Source organism: Rhincodon typus, chromosome 8 (genome assembly GCF_021869965.1).
Source record: "Rhincodon typus isolate 14 chromosome 8, sRhiTyp1.1, whole genome shotgun sequence".
Taxonomy (NCBI): Eukaryota; Metazoa; Chordata; class Chondrichthyes; order Orectolobiformes; family Rhincodontidae; genus Rhincodon; species Rhincodon typus.
The window spans coordinates 74,311,802-74,329,516 of NC_063339.1; the positions used below are offsets into that span (position 1 = coordinate 74,311,802).

General features: G+C 40.8%; 1 protein-coding gene across 4 annotated transcripts in view; it reads left to right on the plus strand.

Moving 5' to 3' along the window:
- The window catches only part of mgaa (MAX dimerization protein MGA a), an 85,818-nt gene extending 69,912 nt beyond the window's left edge, over positions 1 to 15,906 (plus strand). For all 4 annotated transcript variants that reach the window (XM_020514676.2, XM_048599988.1, XM_048599987.1 and 1 more), the window contains 4 exons: positions 106 to 402; positions 5,993 to 6,175; positions 9,078 to 9,284; positions 13,663 to 15,906. In XM_020514676.2, coding sequence (XP_020370265.2) covers positions 106 to 402; positions 5,993 to 6,175; positions 9,078 to 9,284; positions 13,663 to 14,942 — 1,967 coding nt within the window. In that variant the 3' untranslated portion in view covers positions 14,943 to 15,906. The remainder of the gene's footprint in view (positions 1 to 105; positions 403 to 5,992; positions 6,176 to 9,077; positions 9,285 to 13,662) is intronic.
- The last annotated feature ends 1,809 nt before the right edge of the window (positions 15,907 to 17,715 follow it).

Here is a 17,715-nt window from a genome sequence, read left to right on the forward strand (position 1 = left end):
CGTCAGCCTCTCTGCTCCTATGATGCTGCTTGGCCTGCTGTGTTCATCCAGCCCTGCACCTTGTCGTCTCATAATAAATTTAATAATTATTTTCGCTATTTTTAGGGAAGACTGAGGAGGTTATTTTGAAGAAACTGGAGTACATCTGTGCCAAGCAGAGAGCATTGGATGTTCAGAAGAAAAACATCGTGCAGCAAGGAGCTGATGCTGAAAAGCAACACTGTGACAGCTGGAAAAAACCACCTAATTCATCTGAAACTATGGACATTCTCCAGAAGGTGGCAATGAATTTGCAGACCCAGAAACCACCTAACGTCACTATGCTAACAAGCAAACAAGACCAGACGTCTGAGGCTGGAAAACCCCTTATTCTCACTAGAAAACGATCATTAACAGCTCCCCGTATGTAACGTTTTGTTTTCTACATACCAGCATGCATTCACGGGCAAGAGTAGAGGTGTTTAATGGAGGTGGCGGGTTTTGATCTGCTGGCTAGAGAGATGGGAGAGTCCTCTTTTCTCTTTTAAGAAAGCTGACATGCCACATCATGTGCTACTTAACTGGCAGAAGTGTGCCCTTCCCCAAGATCAAAGACCTTGGGAGCAGAAGTTCTGCCTGATGAGGACAGCTGACCAGTCGGAGTCCCACAGCTCCATTGAATGGCATCCACCTTGGGTCTAAATTGTCACTGGATCCCAGGTGATACATAAATATTCAAATTAGAAGCAGGAGTAGACCACTCAGCCCATTAAACACACTCTGCCATTCAATAAGATCATGACTGTTCTCGTTACTCCACATTCCTGTTCGTCCATGATAAATTTTCATCCCTTACTTATCAGAAGTCTGTCTAAATATGCCTTAAAAATATTCAGACTATGATTCCACTGTCGTTTGAGCAAGACAGTTGCAAATACCTACCAGACTCTGTGTAATAAGAAAATATTCCTCATTTTTATCATAAATGCATGATATCTTATTTTCAGTTCCAGAATTTCCAACAGTAGAAATTTTTTTTTTTCTTTATTCATTAATGGGATGAGGGCATCGCTGGCAAGGCAGCATTTATTGCCCATAGGACAATTAAGAGTCAACCACATTGTTGTGGCTCTGGAGTCACATGTAGGCCAGACCAGGTAAGGATGGCAGTTTCCTTCCCTAAAGGACACTAGTGAACCAGATGGACTTTACCCCGACAATTGACAATGAATTCACGGTCATCGTTAGATTTTTAATTCCAGATATTTATTGAATTCAGATTCCACCCTCTGTCGTGGTGGGATTCGAGCCTGGGTCCCCAGAACATTATCTGGGTCTCTGGATTAACAGTCCAGTGATAATATCACTAGGCCATTGCTTCCCCATTGTCCTTTCCGTATGCACATGGTCAGGGTACCTTAGGATATTATGTTTCAACCTATCTTCTAAACTCTAATAAGCCTGTCCAACCTTTCCTTATAGGACATTGTAGCCATTCCAGGCATTAGTCTTGTAAACCTTCACTTAACTGCTTCCAACCCCGTTACACCCTTAAGTTAGGAGACCAATGTTTTACACAGTACATGCAATGGAAAGCAAGAGTAAGTTTAACCCTTTAGTTCCTCTTAGACCAGACAAGATTCTGGTTTCTTTGTTTAAACGTTTATTTATGTGTGCACGCATGGGAGAGATTTTATACTATTTCTTACAGATAACAAGTGTCCAATTGACTATTCTTACAAGTAATAATTTCCAATCAAAATGTTACACTTAACTCACCCCTAACTCTTCCCAATTGTTTGCATAGTCCATATTTCAAGTTAATACACATGGCTATATTATCCAATCAGATTCAAACTAATACACATGATTATATTAACCAAGCAAATCAGTACATGTTTGCATCTCCCAGCTGCAGTATATACTTTGTTATTACCAGTTAATCTACACTGTTTTCCCCTTTTTAATGTCTCCTATTGCTCACACTGTCTATTTTTCCTTTCTTGGATCATTTCACTTTTTTCAGCCCTACACTCCATTTGCCCGATATCTGAGTCATGTAACCTAACTATAATCCCCTTGTATCCTCCTTTTGTCCTCTTCACAACTAATGTTCCTACATATCTTTGTTTCATCTGCAAATTTAGTAACCCAACCTGCTCTGTCCTCATCCAAGTTCAAGTATAAGGTTTGAGGACCCAGTACCAAATATTCCATCTTACCAACCAAAAAATGACCCAGTTATGCCTACTTTCTGTCTCTTGTTTGCCAATTAATCTTGTTTGTATGCCCAATAGATTACCTACACCATTGTTTTTCATCCATTCATGGGATGTGGACATCAGTGGCTGACCCCCTAGTTGCCCTTGAGAACGTGGTGACTTGTTTTCTTGAACTGCTGCAGTCCATTTTATGTAAATATACCCACAATGTCACTAAAGAGGAGTTCAAAAATTTTGACATAAAAATTTTGAAGGAATATTGATATATTTCCAAGTCAGAATGGTGTGTGACTTGGTGGGGAGCTTGCACATGCTATTGTTGACCTTCTAGATGGTAGTGGTCTCATGTTTAGAAGGTACTATGTGTGGCATTCCTGGTGAATTTCTGCATAGCTGCTAGACTAGATATGGATCAGGTGGTGAGGGGTCCAAGAGGAGGGAAAAACATATTTGACCTCATTTTTCACCAATCTGCCTGCCACAGATGCATCTGTCCATAACAGTATTAGTAAGAGTGACCACCGCACAGTCCTTGTGGAGACGAAGTCTCGTCTTTACATTGAGGATATGTTCCATTGTGTTGTGCGACACTATCACCATGCTAAATGGAATAGACTTTTTTGAACAGATCTAACAACACAAGACTGGTCAAGCATGAAACTGTGGGCTTTGAGCAACAGCAGAAGCATACTCCAATGCAATCTGTAACCTCGTGGCCTGGCATATACCCCATTCTACCTTTACAATGATGCTAGGGGAATCAGAGTGCATTAAGGTGTGCCATGTGCAACACACAGAGTATACTTAAAAATGATGTCAGCCTGGTGAAGATAAGAAAAAAACCGTGTGTTTGAAACAACATAAGCAATGAGTGACACAGAGTTAAGCAATTCCATAACCAATAGATTCGATCTGATCTAAGCCGCGTCCAGTCGTGAATGGTGGTGAAAAATTGACACACTGGAATAGAGAGCTCTGTAAGTGTAACCATTCTCAATAATGGGGGAGCTCAGCACATCAGTATAAAAGGATAAGATTTGCAATAATCTTTATTGGATTTCTTCAGAGACCCTCAAAATCTCTCATGCCAGTCTCCAAACAATTCAACTCACTCATCATGATATTGAGAATTGTTTGGAAGCACTGGATACTGCACAGACTGTGGGCACTGGCAACATATTGGCAATAGTAATGCACCCCTAGTCAAGCTATCCGAGTACTGCTACAATACTGCAATCTACACAACAATGTGTAAAATTTCCCAAGTATGTTTTTCACACAAAAATCAGGACAAATCTGACTTGGCCAGTTATTATCCCATCTGTCTATTCAGAAAAATGGTGGTAGGTGTTATTACCAGTGCCATCAAGCATCACTTGTTTAGCAATAACTTGCTCGTTGATGCTCACTTTCAGGTGTGCCAGGGCCATTCAGCTCCTGACCATGAACATGCTGTTCTAAGAAATTATTCCAAAACATTATATTAATTTATTATCTAGACTTTCTTTGCCCATTTTCTTTTTACAGTCTGTATGTAGATTAAAATTCCCCTCGATTATTGTGGTACCTTCCTGTACACCACTCCCACAAGTAACCTCTTGCCTTTTTCACATTTCAGCTGTACCCAAATCACTTCGACATCCCTCTTGAGTGTGCTGATGCCACTGTTAATTATTTGAGCCACCTCTCTGATTTTTACTTAGCTTCCTTTCGTTTCTAAATGTCCTGTACCCTTCAATATTTAGATCCTAATCTACATCATCCTGGAACCATATCTCTCTAACGAGATCATAGCGCAAATAGAAATGTTTTGTTTTGAATACTACAAGCACTCAGATACAGAGCCTTCAGCTTTGTCCTTTCATTATTTTCTTAACCTCTTTAGATTTGTACTGTGATGACTTGTTTATCATTTGCCATAACTTTCTTTGTTTGTTGCTTTGCCTCTCTTCAGATTTACAACATCTTCCCAAATTTGATCCCTTGCCCACAATATTTTGTTTGAAAGCCTCTTTTTCCCTAGTTACATGGTTTGCTAGACCACTGGCTACAGCACAGATCAGAAGTAGACCATCTCAGAAGTACAGCTCCCCCTTTCCCCAGTACTAGTGCCTTTGTCCCATGAACTGGAACTCCTTTCTGTGCACCAGTGTTTGAACGATGCAGTTGTTTCTCTAATCTTATTTGCCTTATTTGTACATGTCACCAGTAATAATTTCAAGACTTCTACTTTTGATCTTTTGCTTCTTAATTTGGTGCCTAGCTCCTCATTATTGACGATGTAGTACTGATTCCTTGTCCTGCCTATGTCATTGGTACTGACCTGGATCATGACGACTGGATCCTCCCCCTCCCACCAAGTTCCTCTCCAATGCTGAGCACCTGTCCCAAACCCTAGCATGGGGCAGACAGCATAGCCTCCGAAATCCTCCTCTGTTGCAGAGAAGAATGTCAGTGCCCTTCCTTATTCTGTTCCCTCCTATTATTCTTTATGTTCCCCCACTTGGATGAGCCACTGAATCATAATGCCATGGTCAGGCATTCTGCAGCCCTCACGCTCATCCAAACAAGCAAAAAGAACCTCAAACATGTTGGATGTTTGCAAAGTCTGAAGAGTTCTCACTCCTGTCTTGTGCACCTGTGCCCTCTGAATCCCAAATCTGCCTCAAATTGCAGTCACACCCTCCCCTGAACAGTGATCAAATCAGAAGGCCCAATCCTAAAGGATGTGACCTCCACCTGGTACAAAATATCCAGGTTACTTTCTTCCCTATTGATGTGTTTAGTATGGCTTTCAACTGTCAAACTCTCATCCAAAGCCGCTCAAACTGTAAACACTTACTGCAGGCATGTTTGTCCTGGATCACAAGTATCTCGGAACTCCCACCTGCTGCAGCCATGTCACATCACCTGCCAATTCATCCGTAATGTGGTTCAATTAACTGCCTCAATAATTTATTCAACTATTTTTCTTTTTTCAACTTTTTTTATTATCCCTACCACAAATTCCTGTACAGTTTTAAACCTTAGGAATGTAATAGATTATAACCACTATAACAGTTGTCTTCACTTAGAATAAAGTTCGAATCAATTTTTGAAGGATGAATTGAAAACAGCGAAGCAAATGAGCACCTTCTTCTCTTCCTTCCCTAACTCCCTTAATCATCAAACTTCAGCACAATGTCCCAAGTTGCATTCAAGTGCAAAGTTGCAGAGGGTAATGAAGAGTGTTGTAGGTGAGCAAGGGCATGGCAGTGACTGTCAACAGGCATTCCTCTTCTACGCATGTCTGCTTGCCATGCTCCATATATCCTGAGCTTCCATCCACTTACCACTGGATTAATATCAGTAGTGGTTGAATGAAGCCTTTAAGTGGATGTTCATCGGCACCCATTCCACTGACTTAATTGGGCTAGAGGCAGGAAAATGGTGGGATACTGGTCTGCCAACTTTCCACCTAATGCCCCCCCACCACCATGGGGGAGGGTATTGAATTCTGCTGATTAGCCATTAGTAATAGCATAAGGCTTTTGTCTCCACATTTGTGTTACACCTTGAAGTTGATTGATAGCGCAACCTGCAAGTCAGCAAGGTCAGTGTGTTTGAGAGAGGAGCAGTGAAAAATTGATGAAATCAAAATAAGAAGTTAGATTTGGAACCAAGAAACGATAGTGGGTTGCTTTCCAAACAACAATATTTTACATGGATCTTGGCCAGGAGTACAAGAATGGTTGAATTCAGTGTTGGTAATGCAGAATTCATTTAGGACTGTTTCTTTTTTTATTTGCTAGATTCTCCAGTCTCTTCTGTCCCTTTGACACCTGGGAGTTTGCTAATGACGCCACAGGGTCAGGTCCTGACTTTAAAGGGCTCTCTTGTTTCCGGTGAAAGTCCAGTCTTCACTACTGAAGGACTTCTACATGGAAACCAGCTGATAGCCAAGGGTGATGACACTGGAGGGGCAAATTTCGCAGGTAATACTATTGAATTTCGGAATGTATCTTGCATTCGTTCTATTATTACAAATAATAGTGTTATGACATTTGAAAAAAACTTACCTGAGGACTGGACAACACTGGTTCGGTGTTTTAATCTTGGATTTAGCTCAATCCAAGCATTTCTATTGCATGTTAGTTCGTGTGAGAACTGTCAGGGTAGAAAAGGAATTGTGTACACATGGGTGCTGACCTGAATTCAGTCACAGAGGTAGGAGTTGGGAAATGGAATTATCACACTATTGCACTAGGTTTTTGGAAGAAAGAACAGCTATTAATTTGGAAATAGTTCAACTTGATTGTGGGTACATAAGATGAAAATGTATTCCATTCCAAGCATTGACATTCCTCAAATAACACTGGATTTATTTTTAATTCGTAAACTTTATAAATGGAGGCACAGCGTACAAAATCAAGTGTCTGTTCTTTAACAAGTGTAACAGACTTCTGAGTAAAATGAATATGGTCCGTATTTACAATAGTGTTGTCTTATCGCATCTGTGATTGTTGACTTACATTCACTGATTTTCCATACTTTTAAATTAAAATTCTCATCCTCACATTCCAGTTCCTCCATCTAGATGTGGCTTTCTCTAATCTCTTGCAATCCTAAATTGTTCTGTCATTCTGGCCACTCCTCTTTCTTTAAGATGCTCTTAAAACACCAAAATCTGATCACCGGTCCTAATATTTCCTTATGTGACTTATTGTAAAACACAAGTTAACTCTCCTTTTAAAAGGTCTTGGGGCCTTTTACTGCATTAAAGGCATTATGTAAATACATGTATTTCTGTGGAATTTACACAGACTACCCTAACAACACGTTTGTGTGGTGGGCAGTTTATACTTCAGAACTTGGCTGTGTCCTATAACTGCTGTGTTATACAGGCACTTTTATTTGGATTCCCGCCAAAAACTACTTTGTGGAAAGTGTACAAGAAACTGAGAAAACCATGGAATTAATTTTATTTTTTTTCTTATTGTGCACTTCAGAAGAAATATAGCCTAAATCATCTTGAATTCTTTTCTCAAATTTTAATGATGTTTTCCCAAATGCTGGTGCAAGATGAGGGTTTCACTGACCTATTCTTGTTTCCAATTTTCTAATCTTAGCTCTCCATACCTGTTTGTTAGTGTAATGGTTTTATTTCAAATTGGCTATTGCATTTCCTACATTATTTAGATGTTGCCTCCATGTGAAGGCTGAAAAGTTCAACTTTTGCTCCACAACCATCAATGCTACTCAGGCAGGTAGGCATTTGGCATGTGCCCATTACCATGCAAGGAAAGCCGATTGTGACATCAGTCAGCATCTAGTGATCGTCCTTTTTGGAAATCCTGTTAGTGCCCCCTCAAACACTCATCCAGCTGGCCATGCACTCGATGCTATGAGTTTCCTCCACCTCCCCTCCAAAAAAAATCTAATGCTTTGTTAAAGGGATCACCTTAGAATGTTCATGTTAAGTGCTTTTCTTTTCAGTCCTGCAAAGTTAACTGGAAGCACTGTGCACTATAGTATTGGAGGAATTGATAAATTTTCTTTCTGAAGGGAGAGATGTGAATTTAAAAGGCTTCTAAACCAAAAACCCATTTCTGATTGTTGGGAGCAATAGTTGCAGGTTTTCAGTATAGACTGAAGAATGACAGGACGATGCAGTAGAGTGCAGAAGCTGTTTGCACAGAGAGAAGCAGGGTTCTGATCAGACTTCTAATCATGTATGATCCACAGAGCACATGTAGACCTCCCAATTAGCCATGAGCAATATCTGTGTTTGCTATGTTCACCAGTGAGTTGGCTGCAGAACCATATATCCTGTTCCAAACGAAGCCTACCCAATGATACCACGTCCCATGAATGAATTCAAAAAGCACAATCACTGATCCTGATCACTCGTAAGCTCATTTAATTTTTTTCCCCAGCAGTGTAATCAGCTCCTCTGCCAAATTCCTGGCATTGATCTCTGTGACTAACTGTTTCTGTTCATTTCAAGCACTTGGGGAAAAACCTCCAGGCCCACCTGTGGGGAAAAATCAGTGCTGTGGCCTTATGTTTACAACATAAAGTCCGTGCAGTACTTTGCAGAATCTAGGAATGTTTTTCTGTACCATATTCTCAGAGATCACCTTTTGCTATTCGTTTGTTGGATGTGGGTGTTATTGTCTAAGCCTCATTTGCCACCAGCCCCTAATTGAAGATGGTGGTAAACTGCTGCCTTGAATTGTTGCAGTCCATGAGAGATAAGGTATAACCACAGTGCTTCTAGGAAGGGAGTTCTAGGATTTGAACACAGTGATTGATAGTAATGGAATAGTGTTATGGCTTCAAATCAGGATGCTTTGTGGCTTGGAGGGGAATTGGAATGTTGTGGTGTTTTCATGTATATGCTGCCCTTGCCCATCATGCTCACCAAATTGCTACCGCACACTTAGGACCTATATACAGGAGGGCCAGTCTTTTCAGATTCATATTGCAGATTGACTTTAATAGGTGCTAGCCTTGCACAAACCTAGACACCCTACTAAGCATGCTTGTAGCACTGGGCTGTATGTATTGTCAAGGAGATCAGCAGTCATCAGGAAATTTAAGCTCTACCTATATCTTTTTGAGTGGTTCAAACTAGTGCAGTTTCCTGATGCTTAGTGCGTGTTTTATCCAATCTATCTTCATTGCTCCTTGATAATAAACACCCAGCCAATACTTCTGAAGTACTTGGATGAACTTTGCATATCCATGGCGCAACTTAATGGTGCATCACTGGCCCAAATGTGTGATAGTGCTGCACCATTTTACTTTGACATTTAATATGAACTCTCACTATCTTTGCCTTTGTTACTGAATCTTAAGCTGTAAATGAACTTGTCCTTCTCCCTGTCTTTCCAGGCATTGCTTTAGTTACTATCCAAGTGCAGGGGTTGCCAGTTCCATTTCAGGTAAACAATGCTACTGGTAAAGAATCTCTCAGTTCCACAGGGACAACATCTGCACTATCAAGCACCAGACCTCCTGGGACTGAAGTGGTAGGTTCTGGTGCAGCTGATGTGGTACAAGGGAAAGAACCCAAGTCTGAAGCTTCAGCAGACTCACTTGGTAAGAAATAATACATGTACTTGTGTGTTTTCTACAGAAATGTTTTAGAATACCACTGTGTAACCCTGTAATTTCTTCAGGATTGCATTTTAGTTCTCGCTGCCCTTCGAATGGAGGGCAGAAGTGTGACCCGTTGAAAGTGCTAGATGGTTCCAGACCGTTGTGTGTCAGGGAGTATGTTGTCCAACATTTCTAGGGAATTAAAAAGCAGTCAAAAGGTCTTACTGGGGGCCTCAGCAGTAACAGATTCTGGCAACCACTACCCCACTCCCCCAGCACTTTCTTTAGGACAGAAAAGATATCCAACGGCACATTGGTTATGTGAATCAAGAGGGATCCTAACTCCTCCTCCATCAATCATTTGAATCACTATTGAGTTTGGCTTGGTACTTTTGGTTTGTGGCAAGTGGATTTGAGTCAAGTTTTATAAATATATATCCTAACATTTAGAAATCAGTTTTGCTGATAATTCTATGCCAGCGTGATTATGGTTAGGTCGGTGCATGACAGATCTTTGACGTCTTAAGAAACAGCATTAAGCCATTCAGTCCTTTGAGCCTGCTCTACCATTTAGAGGGATCATGGCTAATCTGAATGTGGCCTTAATACTACTTACCTGCCTGCCCCAACAACTTTTGACTCTTGTCAATTAAAACAATCTGCCTAGCTCAGCCTTGAATATATTCTTGCGTATATGGACCCACATGCCAGTTTTCACTGAGGAAAAGCATTCCACACACTAATAACCCTCTAGGAAAATAAATTCCTCCTCGACTCTTACATAGCGAGACTGCTGAATTTGAAACTGTGCCCCCGGTTCTAGATTGCACCACAAGGGAAATATCCTGTTAGCATCGACCTTGTCAAGCCTCCTCAGAAGCTTGTATGTTTCAATAATTCATCTCTAATTCTACTATACTCCAAAAAGTATAGAATCAGCTTGCTGAAATTTTCCTCATAAGACAAATTCCTCATTTCAGAAATCATCCAAATAACTGCCCTTGAACTGCTTCCAATGCAAGTATGTCCCTCCTTCAACTAAGGTGACTAAAACTGTACACAGTACTCAAGTTGTGGTCTCACTGATGCCCTTTACAGTTTTGGAAAGACTTCCCACCTTTTATATTCCATCATTGTTGCCATAAAGGCCAACATTCCATTTGTCTTCCTGATAAATGCAGGTACAGTAAGTAAACTCTTTCATGTGCAAGGATAGCAAGGTTCCTCTATTTATTTCAAGTAATTCTTGGTTTGTGAGTGTTATTGGATAGGCTAACATTTTTTGCCTATGATTAACTGTCCTGGAGAAGATGGTAGTAAGCTATTGTCTTAAACCTCTGCCAGCTTTGGAGTATAGGTACACCCACAGCCGTTAGGAATGGAATTCCAGGATTTTGAAACAGCGACAGTGAAATAATGACAATGTAATTCCGGGTCATGATGTGCAGCTTGGAGGGAAACTTGCATTTGCTGTCTTTGTCCTCCTAAGTGGTGGAGGTTACAGGTTTGGAAGGTGCTGTTGAGGAATCCTTGATTAATTGTAGTACATCTTTTATATTGAGGTGATGGTTAAATTCTCTCTTGTTGGAGATGTTCGTTGCCTGCCACTTGTACAATACAAATGTTACTTGTGACTTTATCAGTTCAAGCCTGAATGGTGTTCAGGTCTGGCTGCACGTTGACACGGATGTTACAGTATCTGAGGGGATGTCAGTGGTGCTGAACATTGTGTAATCATCACTGAACACCTGCGCTCCTAACATTATGATGGAGGGAAGGTCGTTGATGAAGCAGCTGAAGTGGTTTGGCCTTGGACATCACCCTGTGGAACTCTTGGAGTGATGTCCTGGAGCTGATATGGTTGACCTCAACAACGTCCAGCATATTGCTTTGTGATTGGTATTACTCCAGTAATTGGAGAACTTTCACCCGATTCTTGCTGACTCTGATTTTGCTCGGGTTCCTTGATGCCACACTTGGTCAAATGCAGCCTTGATGTTAAGATCAGTCACTCACCTCCAGAAGTCCAGCTCTTTTGTGTATGTTTCAACAAAGACTGTACTATGTTTCAACAAAGTTCTGTCAAGTTTATTGACAGAACTGAAACTGAGTACCAGTGAACAGGTTATTCCTTTGTAACAGCTATTTGATAGCCCCTGTTGACAACAATTTTTCTCACTTTGGTGGGGAGTATCTTGATAAGGCTGTAATTGGCAAAGCTGGATTTGTTCTGCTTTCCTGCACCTGGGCAGTTTTCCACATTGTCAGGTAAATGCCAGCGTTGTAACTGTTCTGGAACAGTTTGGCTTAGAGCATGGCTAGTTCTGGTGTACAAGTCTTCAGTACTGTAGTCAGAATGTTGTCAGGGCCCACACCCTTTGCAATATATTGTGCCTTCAGCCATTTCACTCCATATGATGTCAAGAATTAAGTAAGTTGACAACTGTACTGGCATTTGTAATGTTGGGGATCTTGAGAGGAGGATAAGATTAATTGCCTACTTTGCATTCCTGGCTGGAGACTTGCAAATTCTTGGCCTTGTCTTTTGCACTGATGTGTTGGGCTCCTCCATTGTTGAGAATTGTGGAACGTCCTCCTCCAGTGAGTTGCATGATTATCCACCACTATTCATGACCGGATGTGGCAGGACTGCAGAGCTTGGATCTGAACCGTTGGTCATGGAATCACTTGACCCTGTCTAAAGCCTGCTGTTTGGTATGCATATAGTCCTGTAGTAGCTTCATCAAGTTGATACTCCATTTTTCGGTATGCCTGGTATTGCTCTTGGCATGCCCTCCTACATTCTTCTTTAAACCAGGGTTGATCTCCTAACTTGATGGAAATGGTGTAGTAGGAGATATGCTGCGTCATAAGAGTACAGTGTGTGGTTGAGTACAGTTCTGCTGATGGTCCATAGTGCCTCTTGGATATGTAGTTTTGAGTTGCTAGATTTGTTTGAAGTTGATTGATTGCATTTAGCAAGATTATACTGTGTGGCACTACTGTGGGGGTGGGGCAGTGCGGTTCCTAACTCTGAAAGTCAACTTGGTCTGCTCAAGGATTGTGCAATAGTCAATCCTACCAGCACTGTCATGAATGGATACAACTGCAACACTTGAATTTGTGAGGCGAAGATGTTTTCGTTCATTTCCCTCACCATTCGCTGCAGACCCAGTGTATCAGCTATGTCCTTTAGGGCGTGGCCAGCTCAGTAAATAGTGACTGTACTGAGCTATTCTTGGTGACAGATATTAAAGGTCCTCACCCAGACTATATTCTGTGCCCTTGCCATTCTCTGAGAGAGCATGAAGTGTTCAACATGCTAGAGTATCGATGATTGCACACTCACTGGAGAGGGCTATCACTAGCTGGAGGTTTACTTGTCCATGTTTGACCTCCTGCCATGAGCGTTGGTGTCCAGAGTTAGTATTGTTGACTACCAGAGCAATTGGTTCCTGACCAAATACCACTGCACTGCCATATCTGATGGGTCTGTCCTGCTGATAACAGCAACGTAAGAAACAGGAGAAGGAGTAGATAATTTGATCAGATTCAAGCTTGCTGTTGGTTGAACTGCCCCAAGCCTCAACTTCTCTTTTCATGCCAGCTCTTCATAGCCCTGAACTTCTCGTTTTCAAAAATTTGCAGATTGTAAATAGTCAAGGGCCTGCGTCGACCCATGGCGTCCCATTAGTTACAGTTTGCCATCCTACAAAAGCCCAATATTTCCAGACCGTTTCCTGTTAATTAGCTACTACTCCATTCATGTTAAATAGCATCCCCCCAAATTATAAGCTGTTATCTTAAGTAGATGCTTTTTATTTGGGACCTTATCAAATGCCTTTTGGAAATCCAAGTACAATAATCTACTGATTCCCTTTATCCACCTTGCTTGTTACACCTCAGAACTCCAAGAAACCCATCAAGCATGACTGGCCATTCACAAAACCATTATCCTTGGTTCATAGTATTATAATTATTCTTATTTGTCATCATTCTGTTGTAATGCTTTAGACTTTGATGGTTTAATTGGATTGAAATGACAATATAGGACAAGTGATTATTCTTGCAGTTGCTCACATTTCTTTTGACATTATTCACTAAGATACTGGATAATGGCCAAGAACTTCACTTAAAAATGAAGGTGACTCCTTGAGGCTAATGTTGCACAATTCACAGTAACCACTTAAAGAACAATGGTTGATAATAAAATATATTTGTTGCTTGTTCTGTGACTGACAACATTGGCAGATTTGGAATTACTAGAAAAATAGTTTATTTGGAAACTTTTGTTAGTGTAACTAAAGTGCACAAAAATGTGACATAAGCAGCATCAGTAAATTCAATGATGTGCTCATTCTTTTCTATCTCACTACAGGTGATGAAAATTCCTCCTTCCTGATGCCAAGAATAGTGAATGTGACCTCTCTGGCGACTGGAGAAGCTCCATCGTTGAATGTGCAAGAGATGAATGATTCCTTTGCAGAAGTGGATCCTCAAGCTCTTGACTTCAGCATGAAAGGGAGGAAACAATATACATCACAAGGAGAACAGATTTCTAGAGACAGTAAAAGAATATCTGACCTAAATAACAGCTCACACGTCACTGGAGAATTCACTGCACTTGGTGAAAGCGAGGTCATGCCGTTTCTTATCGTATCATCAGAGGCTTCAAAGTCCGAACATCAACAGCAAGCACAGCAGGTTGCAACTTCTCACCTACTGGGTTCTGACAAGATCGACGGCTCACCGAAGGCATTGGATCTGTCTTGTTTCCCTGACAGAGCTTCAGTGTCTTGCACAGAAAAGGCCTGGACTAGAGAGGAAACCTCGACTGGGTCAGCACCAACAACTGAAATAATACTTGAAGACAGATTGGAGTTTCAAGTGATGAGCAATCGGGTGCAGACATGCAACACTGGGAAATCTATTGGATTGAGTGACAGAGATGCAGAACTGTCACCACTGTTGAAAGCCAATGGCACTGCATCCAGTGAGATAGTGGATACTGACGGCTATGAGCCATTCACTTCACTTTTAAATGAGCTTGCGTATTTAAACCAGCAGTTCTCTGATGATGAGGAAAATCCAGATGCATCTTCAATGTCTGATCACCAGACATTGGGCTTTATTGACAATGGAAATCAAGGAGAGGATATAGATGAATTATCATTGATCCATGGACCAATAAGATTGGTGGACATTGATGGTGCTGATGAAGATGCTGAACTGAAACAGACATCAGAGAGGGAGAGTGGTGGCTCAAGTAGCCCCTTGGTATTGCAGTTGGAAGGGGAGGACTTGAATGTTGAGCAGCTGCTTAGCAGTGAGATGCCTGTGGATTCCCAAAATGAGTTGGACGATGGCACACTGGACTTTGAGGGCAACCATGCTTGTGGGGTGAACAGTTCAGTAACTGTCTCCCCTCCTCCACTTGTGCACATGAAGGCAGCCTCACCTTCAACAAACACAGAGGTCCCAAGCAGTTTAGACATGCTTTGGAGACCAATGCCTAAGTTGGCACCCCTTGGCTTAATCAGGGTACCTGGAAAGGTTGAATCAGTAACACTGACAGAGCACTCGTCAGAGAATAACAGGCCTATGCCTGCACTAGCACGGATCTCATCTCCGCAAACAATAAGTGCAGAGAGTCCATGAAGTGTTTTGGGAGAACACTACAATAGCTCCTCTGAAAGAGTGATCAAACTGCTACTTCAAAATTACTCTCTCAGCCAGCTTTTGAGGATTCCGTTCTGAAAACTAATACACTTGGATCATTTCTCCAATGATTTTAAACATGAAATTGAAATAATTATGAATTGAATTAAACTTTGGAGATTTGTGGTAATCGTGCAGGGATTGCTGTTAAAAGTAACCAATGAAGTGTGTTAATCTGGCATTTCACCAGATAATGGATCTCATATATAGTTTCAGCTATAATTCATTCACCATGAATTTGTGGTGATCTCAGAGTTGATTGCCTTAGTGTGGTGATTCAGCTGAAATTGAGCATTTTGCAGTTTGGTTTTATGATAGAGAATCTTCAATTTAAAATCATTTTCTGGGCTTTTTGTACAGTTTCTAAAGTTGTCACCTTAAACATAAAGATGCTGAGCATAACCTCCTTGATGGGTTAATAAACATCTTTTGTATGTAGCTTGTATAGTATAGCAATTTGAGCTTTGATAAAGCAAACATTCAGCTGGCGTACAAACTGACTTTATTTCGGTGGTTTCGCAAATCCAATTTTCTGAATAGCTGAAGGAGTGTAAGTGCATTTGAAATGCACCAGACCTTCCTTTTAGATTTCCTAGTACTGGAACAGCTCAGATTTGAATAGAATCTGCTGTGTTGATACAGATGAAAATTAATTGATTATGTTGAGTGCTAAAAGGTTGACAGACAAAATTTGATTTTCGGTGTGTCTTGAATAATGTGTAAATACTGTGCTACATATTTTTAAAGAATTGTGAAATAGAAATTTCTTAAGTTTTTTTTGGTTTTCTTTTGGCAAGATCCCACTATTTTTTTAGAAAACAGTCTAACAGATCTGATTGGAACCTCTTGTGTATGTGGTTTAAAGGCATGTCTGACCTTGCAATTAAACTAGTTAAACCAGGTACTATATTTATCTTTGACAGTCATTGTATGCATTGTAGCTTTTGTAATTGTATGTATTGAAGACTGCAGTGAAGGGAGTCACTTTTTCTTGTGTTTCATTTGGATTTTGATTGAGAGTGGAAGACTGTACTCGTGGAATTGACTCTGAAATGGAATCAGATTACTTAAGAATTTCATTCATTTCCTTTAATGTAAAGACTAAATAATAGTCCCGCTTTATTCTTTCTCCACCACCTGCTAAGATTCAAATTCCAGACCTTTTAATTGATAGATGACAGCAGGTTCTGTTCTGTTCTATGCAGAGTGTGACTCCTTGATGCCACACTCCTTCAAATGTGGCCTTGATGTCAAAGGCAGGGACCCTCGTCTCACCCTTGGAATTCAGCTCTTTTGTCCATGTTTGAAGCAAAGTTATAGTGATAGTGGGAGCGGAGTGCTCCTAGCAGAAACCAAACTGAATGACAATGAGGAGGTTATTGTTGAGAAATGCTGCTTGATAACACTTTTGATAACCCCTTCTATCACTTTACTGATGATCAAGAGTAGACTGATGAGGCAGTTATTCAATGGGTTGGATTTGTGCTACTTTTTGTGTACAGGACATACCTGGGCAATTTTCTACATTATTGTGTTGAGGCAAATGATAGACATATGGCACATCAAATGCACATTATATGCCCACATTAGTCTTGTATTTTGATTTTTCTGTCAGAGTTTTTGTATTTTTAATTATGATGAGGAAATAGTGTTTAGCTATAATTATAAACCTGTCAGCATTGAATGGCATTCTCACTTCTCTCCCACAAAATTGGGTCTCTTTGTTTGATCCTTTCTCCTTCCATTCTCATGGATAAATAATAGTGTACTGCAGGCACAGTAGAGAATGGCAGAAATGGGTAAGGGCAGGCTAGTGACCATTTGGGAAAAAGGAGCAGATTGTAAGGAAATGTGGAAGGTGGTTCGTGGCATGGGAACGAGATACAGCCTGATGGTGTGGAAATCAGTTGTGAGCCATATAGCAAAGATAAGCATCTACGGAGAACAGCAGCAATAGCCAGTAAGAAGGAGGCAGTTGCATAGCATGGCATGGACGGTGGTAGTGGTTTAAATGGCAAAATGCAACAGAGCCAATATCAGTCAGGTCAGAAGGGGACCTTTTACTGAAATCAAGATAAAATAAGAGGAGCGCAAAGATCAGAAGAGGAAAGGGAGAAACTGACATGAAAAATTGACGTTAAAAATGAGGATACAATAGAGGATAATAGAATATACACAACACATAATTAATGTTCTACAAGCGCCACTAGTCATATATTGAAGACTTGTATCTTTTCCATGTGTTGGTTAGTCTTCCTATTTACATGTGGGACTAAAGGCATCTTGCTTTCACTCTGTTTTATTGTGTTTTATTGCAAGTAAGCGACCAGTAAATCCAAATTGAAGCAAGCAGTATACAAAACAAAGCAAGAAAATCAGTGCAGAAAACTGCCAAGGATTGACAAAACATAGTCAGCAATGACCAGTCTGGAGAACCTGCCAGACCATGGACCACAAGCTATAGGAGCAGAATTACGCAATTTGTTCCAATGAGTCTGCTCTGCCATTTGATCATAAAACATGGAATCCCTAGAGTACAGAAGAGGCCATTTGGCATTTTGAGTCTGCACTGACTATCTGAAGAGCATCCTCCCCAGACCCTGTAACCGTGCATTTACCATAGCTAATCCACCTAGCCAGCACATCCTTGAACATTGTGATTTGGCTATGCTGAATTACCACCTAACCTGCACATCTTTGGACTGTGGGAGGA